The 8,512-nt window shown below is 36.5% G+C and overlaps 1 protein-coding gene across 1 annotated transcript; it reads left to right on the top strand.

The window, feature by feature from the left end:
- Positions 1-2,727: 2,727 nt before the first annotated feature.
- On the top strand, positions 2,728-5,078 carry LOC141724950 (ethylene-responsive transcription factor ERF118-like). The gene is made up of 2 exons (XM_074527273.1): positions 2,728-3,269; positions 3,491-5,078. The coding sequence occupies exon 2, from the start codon at positions 3,698-3,700 to the stop codon at positions 4,727-4,729; it is 1,032 nt and encodes a 343-aa protein (XP_074383374.1). The 5' UTR covers positions 2,728-3,269; positions 3,491-3,697; the 3' UTR covers positions 4,730-5,078.
- Positions 5,079-8,512: the final 3,434 nt, after the last annotated feature.

Raw genomic sequence — 8,512 nt, 5'->3', positions numbered from 1 at the left:
CGCCACGGAACCGTAAAGAGCTCGGCCTGTCCTCTCTGGGCGGATAGAGGATGTCCCAGCTAGAGTGTTTGCCCTCGGGTCCCAACTCTCGGCCGAAGGATTCGCTCGGTCCATGTCCCTATATTCGAAAACAGAGAGACATTAGTCCATGTACTCGGATTAAACAAAAAAGAAAAATAAAAAAGGATGAAGGACCGAGTACATGTCCTAGAACCGAGCGAACAAAGAAAGTGCCTGGAGTCGGCTCCCGAAGGATGTTCTAACAGACAAGTTTCCCGAAGGAAGTTCTTGCCCCCAAAAACCCTTCGCCTGCCATCTTTAAACTCCAGACAACTGGGTCGGCTCTCCCAAAGGATGTTCTACAGCCAAGAACCCTCCGAAGAGAGTTATTGACTAAAGAACACCTCGCATGCCATCTTTAAACCCGCTGGGCACCCCTAAAACAAGCAAAACCCCAGAAAACTCCTATTAACTACACAAAAAACATCCCATAAAGCAAAAAACAACTCGAAGCCACATATAAAGCCCAGGAAAGAACCTCTGGACTTACACAAAACTGCTAAACTTACATAGAAGTGTAAAATACACGAAAAGGAAAAAAGGAGACTTACTGATTTGAAGATGTTGTTTGACTGAAATGGGATGATCTGGGAATGTGGAGTTGTTGCTGCTCGTGCTTGGAGAACTCGACAAGAATTGCTGTTGTTTGTGTTTGGATGCCGTAAAATGATAAAAGCAAAATGAAGTACACTGTGACTCTTATATAGGCGCCCAAAAATGAGTGTAGGTGCCAAAATGGGCGACGTTTGGGGAGCTTTGAAATGGACGTCCAAGATTGAAACAGTTAAGATTCAACGGCTGAGATTGAGCCATAAAATGACGTGCCAACAGCTGTCACATTAATGCACCCACAAACTTGCCACGTGTACGAACGAAGATCAAGGCAAAAATGGAGCAGTCACCATAGGGTTTCTTCGCCCCAATATGGGCCAAAACTGATATCCATCGGCCCGACCGAAGGTCCAGCCGAAGAACAGGGACATGTTGGTTATGGGCCCAATAAGGCCCACCGAACAAAGGTCCATCCGACAATTACTTTACTGGGTCGAAGGTCCACCAGGCCCATGAGCCGAAGGCCCATGAAACACTCCAGGCTGAGGCCCATTTTGACTCCCAACCGTTGGAAACAGAGGAGCATAACGCCCCTTTTTCACTCTTCCGTTAACAATGAGTAACGGAAGAACATGAATGGTAAAATTGGGTATAAAACCCCTGGGAAAGTAAGAAGTAAAAATATTCTCATTCTCTCAAACACTCTACTTTTCTTGTATTTCTTTACAACCAAATTCTTATTCTCACACCGGAGGTGAATCAGAGGAACAATCCCTCGCATTCTCTTCTCTTTCAGGTCACAGCCGAAGGCAGTTTCATGGAGGTCAAAGTCTGTTCATCCATCCGAAGAAATTTGAGCATAACATAGGCATTTTAAGGCCCGGTCAAAACCCGACCCGGTGGGCCTTTTGTGCATGTCTATGTGCATATCATTCTAACCCGTTCAAGTTCTTGATTTTAAGATTCTTGTTATTTGTAAATTCTTTTTGCGATTTGTATACAATGGACGAGCGCCTAAAATTATATTCCCCTGTCCAATTGAATTCTCTATATCACGTTTTGACACGCTTTTCAATTCTCCTTTAAAGTATAACTCCATTATATTTTTTAATTTTTTTTTATAAAAGTTTTATGTTTAAACTTTTATTCAAAAAAAATTAAAAAAAAACATTACAAAACCATATTTTATAGAATTCTCAAAATACGTGCAAATAGTTAACGTATCGAAATTAACGGAACGGAGGGAGTATCATCGTAAGCTTGACACCGATATCCTTTTTTCAGTGCGGCCAAACGAAAAACTGGTGTGGAATAAGTTGTGTGATTGGATTTTTTATAAATGAAGTCAGAAAGGAAAGATGGTTGGAAGTGAAGGACTAGCAAGATTTAGAGTAGACTATTCAATAGAAATAGTTTGTTACTCCATGTTGGATTTCAGCTCTGTCCAGTTCTTTCTAAAGATTCATGGGTTCAATTATATGGGCAACCACGCTCGGTACGAGCCTTTTCCCGGCATCCCTATTTAGTTGGATTTTTAGATTCCAAATAGTGGATAATCTTTACTTAAACCCGTAATTTGAATTATTTTTTGAAACATATAACTGCGAGCTAAAATCGAGTTTCAATCCAGTTTACTATACATATTTTTTTCGACATGAGTTCAATATACTTTTTAAAATTGAATCGAGTTTGAGCTGTGTATAGGTGAACCTAATTTTCATAAGCTGTATCTTTTTTTATTTTCAAGAACAAAACTTCTTTTATTTTTAAGAACAAAACGGAGCGATGAAAAAATTAAAAAAGATAAAAAAATTTGAGCTCATATCCGCTCGCGTGTTCATCTTTAAAATTAAAGGAAAATTTTATTGGTGGAGATTTTTTTGCATGCACGAAGTCCATCATTATTAATAAGCTGTCCACCAATAAAATTTTGACAACTCATCGAATACAGATTCTTAGCACACACTTATTTAGAAGGCCAAATTGAGAAAATATTTTGAAAAAACCAGGAATAAGTTTTTGCTGACCAAAATAATCACAGAAACCAAATTTGGACAACTACTGGTGCTTGTGAAAAAACAAGGGAAAACAACGTAGGTACTCTGTACATTTTCGATCTTCACTCTTTCCCATCTTTTAATTGTCTCACTCCCTTCTTGTGTAGTACTAGTACTAGTATTAATATAACAACATACACACACTGCACACACAGGATAGAATTAGATACATGCATCCCCCAGAGTCATTTTAGACTGCAGTGGCATATACAAGTCACTGGTTTCCAACAAAACCCCTTTAAATTTAATCTTTAACTCCCTCGATCTCTTTGTCATCTTCCTCGGAGACCTCTTATAATCTTGTCCATTTATTCCTAAGGGTTTTTGGGTTTTTATCCTTTAACTCTTATCCTTTTATCTATCTTTTTTTATATTTATCTATCTTTCTTCATTACTTCTCTTTTTTAGAAACTCTGCTAACAGGGTTTTGTGACTAAGGAAAGGGGTTGTATTTCAAGATTTTATGTCTGCAGGGTTTCAGCTGGTTTCAATTTCTGCTCTGTTCAGCTTCTTGGTTTCATTTGCTTCTGTTTTTCTAGCTTTGGGTTCTTGCTTACGTCAGCTCATCGTCACCTTTTCGATGCGTTTGAGGCCTAAGAGGTATGATTTTTGTAATTCCTAGTGTTTATATGTGATGGGTTTTTTATTATTTGTGTTAAACCCTGCTGTTTTCTTTGTATGTGATGGATTTTTGTTAAACCCTGTTTGTGATTTGTGTGTGTGAGTGTGTGATGGGTTTTTAGTTGTGTGGATAGTTGTTGAGTTTTGGAGATGATTTGAAGATGTTTATGGTTTTGGTGTGTGTGTGTGTTTTTTTGCAGGACTTGTTCTGGAGTAGAGTGTTTTGGGGGTTTTGTAATAATGAAATATTTCTATCTTTTCTTGTTTTTAAGAGGGCCTTTTACTTGATTCACTCTTGTTCTTGGGAATTAGATAGTGTTAGTTTTCGGTTATATAGTTCATTTTGTTTTGTTTTAACCTACGATAAGTTGCTGGCATCTTTTGAGGGGGTTTGGAGTAAGGAAAGAATGGCTAAGCTTTGTAGAGAAATGCAACCTTATCATGAAGGGTTTGATAAGAATTTGAGGAAAGAATCGGATTCTACAAAGGAATCCTTGATAATAATGAGAAAAATACGGATAATCTGTAACGATCCTGATATGACCGACTCGTCTGATGATGAGAGAAGCTGCAATGTGAAGAAGAGTGAACCTTATGGTTCAAAGCGTATTGTAAGGGAGATTCGGTTTCCGATTAATAGTGTTGGTGAGCCGTTGAAATCCTCAGCAATGGAGAGTTCTTGTCAAGATAGCAACAGCAGTAAGAATGGCAGGAAGAGAAGGGTGATGAACAAACCTCCTTCTCAACGCCGACGTTCTTACGCAACATACAGAGGGGTGCGACAGCGTAAATGGGGTAAATGGGCTGCTGAAATCCGTGATCCTTGTCAGAAAAAGCGGATTTGGTTGGGTACTTATGATACTGCAGAAGCAGCTGCCAGGGCTTATGAGTTGAAAAAGCTGGAGTTTGATGCATTGGTTGCACCTCCTTTCTCTGAGAAGAGTTCTGGAAATTCTTGTCCGGCTGCTTTACACCAGTGTCACAATCAAGCTTCTCGATCTGAAGGATCTTGGGGTGTGATAACTCCAACATCCCCACCTTCAACACTCAAATCTAGGTCGTCAGCTAAAGAATCTGTTGGTGTTAATGAGAATGCAGCTGTTGAGGACGGCCAAACATTAACATTGGCCGAGATTGAGAAAGGTCTAGACTTGGGATTTGAGCTTGATTCTGTAATTGGAAATGGACTGGATGATGAAATAAAGATTAGTTCTGAAACTGGAGAAGAGCTGGGGATGGGAATGGAGCTTGATTATCTCTTCTTGGATGATTTTGTGAAGCCGCTTGATGATTTTGGATGTCTTGAGGATCTCCAAATCTTTGGGCTTGATAATACTGAACCCAGTGGTTTACCTGACTGGGATTTCAATGAACTTGATGGTGAAGAGCTTGCTTGGAAGAATGAATCAAGGATCGACGAACGCACACTGATAGTCTGATGAATGGAAAACAACCCTTCAATATAGCATGCCTATAAATTTTGCAGCAACTAGGAATGAGTATTAGTATAAGTAATTACGTATCTATAGTTCGAGCTAGTATTTATCAGGAACTTCTAAAATAAATGTTCCTGGAGGAATGGTTTTGTATTTGAGTATGGTTTCTATCTGTTTTTTAATGTTGCCTGTGTGCCCTTGCATAGTTTGCAGGGAAGATGACCTTGAGGTTGCCTGCTCTCAATATAGATCCGTAGCAAGGGTTTAGTAGAATTGTAACACAGTTATTTTTCTTTCGGAGCACACTATATATCTTTCTATTCTACTATGAATCGAAACTTTTATATCGTAAGCCTTAATTGTGTTCACTAGCTTTAAGACTGTATGATGTTGTAATTATGAACTCTTTCTCCAATTGACGCACTAGTACACAGGTGGTTTTTTATAGTTGGCTCTGGCTCTCCGGCCTTGATACCTGTACATAGATTTGTGCAGTGTATATAGTACATATTTTGCTGATGGTAGATTTAGTTTTATGTTAGCAATTAGTTTGAATTTCAGCTCTTAAAGTTAAAAGTAAGTTGATTTGGGAGAAGTTGCCATCCTTCAAAGAATATTGGCACCGGGTTCATACCGTTTAACAACGTGATAGCATTGCCATGAGGTTCTCTTTCTCCTTTTCTGACTTTGTAATTTGTATTCTCCTCTTTCTTCTGATATTTCAAATATTTCAAGCTCGGAGACTTTTCTGCTCCAACTTCTTTCTCTAAGATTACATACCTCTTAAATTTATTTTAAATTCCAATATAATCTATGTGAATTTCCAGTGAAAATTATCCATATTAAACGTACTTGCGGTCCATACCAGTCCGATTCCGCTCCTATCTGGGTTTTTCCGGTCTGGTCCGTAATTTTAATAAAATCCGGTCTTCGTATGATTTTTGACCTTTGTCCAGTGCAGCGCACACTCTGTGTCTGTGGGTCTGTTGCTTAATCAATCCAAAACAGTATCTGAACGAAAATTTGAAAAATGTTTTAAGGTTAAAATCTCCCATCCTATATTCTGAAATCACGTGATTTAGAAATATTTTCTCACAACATCTCTCTGAATATTTTCTAACAACTTCTCTCTGATTCGCATATTATAACAAATTGTGACACAATCAAGCAATAACTCCATTAGTGTTGCAGTCTAATGATAACTTAACAGGACATCCACTGCCGAAAGTTGCAAACAAAGACATGTAAACAAACAGAAAAAATATATGCATGCCCAATCGGTGGAAAGTTTTTCACCAAGCTTTGGATCCAAATAAAGAGATATATATATATTTCCACATGTTGATTTTGTTAAAACTTGCATGTGAATAATTAGGCATCTGATCTCCAAGGTCATGCAATACAATTGATTCGTCTATTTACTTATGTCTCACGATTTTAGTTTTAGAGGATGAATAGTCAATACTAATCGACCTAACTTGTGTGTCAAAAGGTCTCAATTGTCAAGGCCATACAAATCAGTAGCTAGCCACGCGGGTTAATTTGACTCTCACTTTCGTTTATATGAATAAACATGTAATTCAACTTCTTTTTCGTTGTATTTATATATTCGTGTTAATTTGCCCCTTTTTTTTTGTGGCATCAATCAAATTGGATTTGGATGCACCATCTAATGATTTTTGCTACTGTTTTAGGTTCCTGTCGCCCTAGCTACGTTGTTCATTTCCCTTTTTTTATTATTTAGATTAAATTTAAAATTAATACTACAACAATTCATACTGTTTTTTTTAGTTCAAAGGTTCAAGTTTACTCAAATATATTTTTTAAGTAAATATTGTAGATTTTGTATTTGATTAATTTTTCTAAAGCGAATTTGCAGATTGAATTTATATTCTCGGTCGTACATTCATTTAAGAGAAAGAAATTCAAATTTGACACTCGTTTCAAATAGATTTGGAGCAGTACTCTCTAGTCTCTACTCTGTATAAGCTAGGACCCTAGGACTGGTCCTGTCTTAACTTTCATTGCCCCAGTAAATACGTCATAGAAAAATAATACAGACAGGAACAGGACTCAGGTTTGCAGAAGAATGAAGAATTTTAAGATCACGCGAGAAGCTAGTCAACAACATCATTTGAATCACTTTGTCTAATGGACATCTGTTTTTTTTTAACTTCAAGCCCATGCATGGTTAATAATCCCATTACCAGAGGCGAATCTTAAAGCAAGCGGGCCCAGTTTCAGCTGGGTGAAATTTTATTAGTAAAAGATTAAAAATTACTGTTGTATTAAAAACAAAAAATTGTAAATTACAAATTTAATTTTTATTGTTTTCCTTTTTGAGTTATCACTGGAAAAAACAGTAAGAGAACCGGAAAACTAGCGATCGAATATTAACAAACATACTGAACTACTGGGCAAAATCTGACATGCATCCAAATTTACATCCAAATTCATATATTCACCATTGGATAAATGTATTTCTCTGACCATGACAGCATTCCTTCCTTCTTGATACTTGATACAAATCAAACATTACACATATTTTAAATGTTTGCGAAATTATTTAAAAGAAAATTTTTATGTTCTCAGTTCAAGTGTCATTTATTTATGTGTTAAATATTTGATAACTGCATAAATTTCAAGAATATGTGATCAACAATCAAATAAATGAATGAAGCCGCTTTTTTTTCCACAAAAAACATAACGATGTACAAGTACCTGCATCAAATAATCACATGACTGATGAGCCTGATTGAGCTACTAATTCTTTGCCTACTATTGAAGTGAAAATTCAAATGATATCTGGAAAAAGCAATGTGTTAAAATTGATCCTTGATTATGCCAGGAAACTTGTAATTTTTCGGTAAATCAACAAAACCGTATTCAAAAGTAGTATATCTTCCGAAGTAAATTTTTTTAGAGTATTTTTGTGTTCAAATCAAAAAACTTAACTTATGTTGTAAATAGCATGTTGTAAACCTTAAATTACCGGATAATGTACGACTTAATAAATGCACACAGAGAGAGAGTAGAAGTTGAAGAAAAAACTGTATTTCAATATATTTTTCAGTGTATAAAATTTCAATAACTGAATGTCCTATTTATTCTTACCAGAAAGATATGGTAGGATTGCACGTACTACGGAAATATAATATAGGATTGCACATGCTACGAAAAGATAATATAAGATTGCACGTACTACGAAAATATAAGATAGGATTGCACATGCTACGAAAAGATAAGATAAGATTTTAATCAAAATTCTTCCTTACTAAGTTTCTTCTCTGAGAAGTTGTGCAAGTCTTCCTCGATAAGTTTTGAGAGACTTCCTCGATAAGTTTTATGAGTCTTCTTGATTAACTTTTGACAGTCATTATTTTATTATAACACCCCCCCCTTGATTGTCAAATGCGAATTTACTATAGAGACTAACTGCCTCGTGAAACCTTGCAAGGAAAAACCCAGTGTGATAAAAATCTTGACGAAGGAAAAAGAGTACAGTCTCCCCCTGAATTTAACATCACACACTTTGACATCTTGTTGTAGTAATTTTCTCAATCTCCGCATGCCAAAATTATTCCGTAGCTTTTCAAATGTTGATGTGGGTAGTGACTTTGTAAGTAAATCAGCAAGATTATCACATGAGCGCACTTGTTGTACATCAATATCACCATTTTCCTGTAGTTCATGCGTATATAAGAATTTTGGTAAGATATGTGGTTCGATCTCCTTTAATATATCCTTCCTTTAACTGTCTAATACAAGATTTATTATCTTCGAACA

This window comes from Apium graveolens, chromosome 5 (assembly GCF_009905375.1).
Source record: "Apium graveolens cultivar Ventura chromosome 5, ASM990537v1, whole genome shotgun sequence".
NCBI classification, from domain to species: Eukaryota; Viridiplantae; Streptophyta; class Magnoliopsida; order Apiales; family Apiaceae; genus Apium; species Apium graveolens.
The sequence above is the reverse complement of the archived record's forward strand: the minus strand, read 5'-3'. Positions and strand labels throughout refer to the sequence as shown.

Coding starts and splice junctions, on each gene's coding strand:
- LOC141724950 (XM_074527273.1), top strand. CDS start 3,698: ATGGCTAAGCTTTGTAGAGAAATGCAACCTTATCATGAAGGGTTTGAT.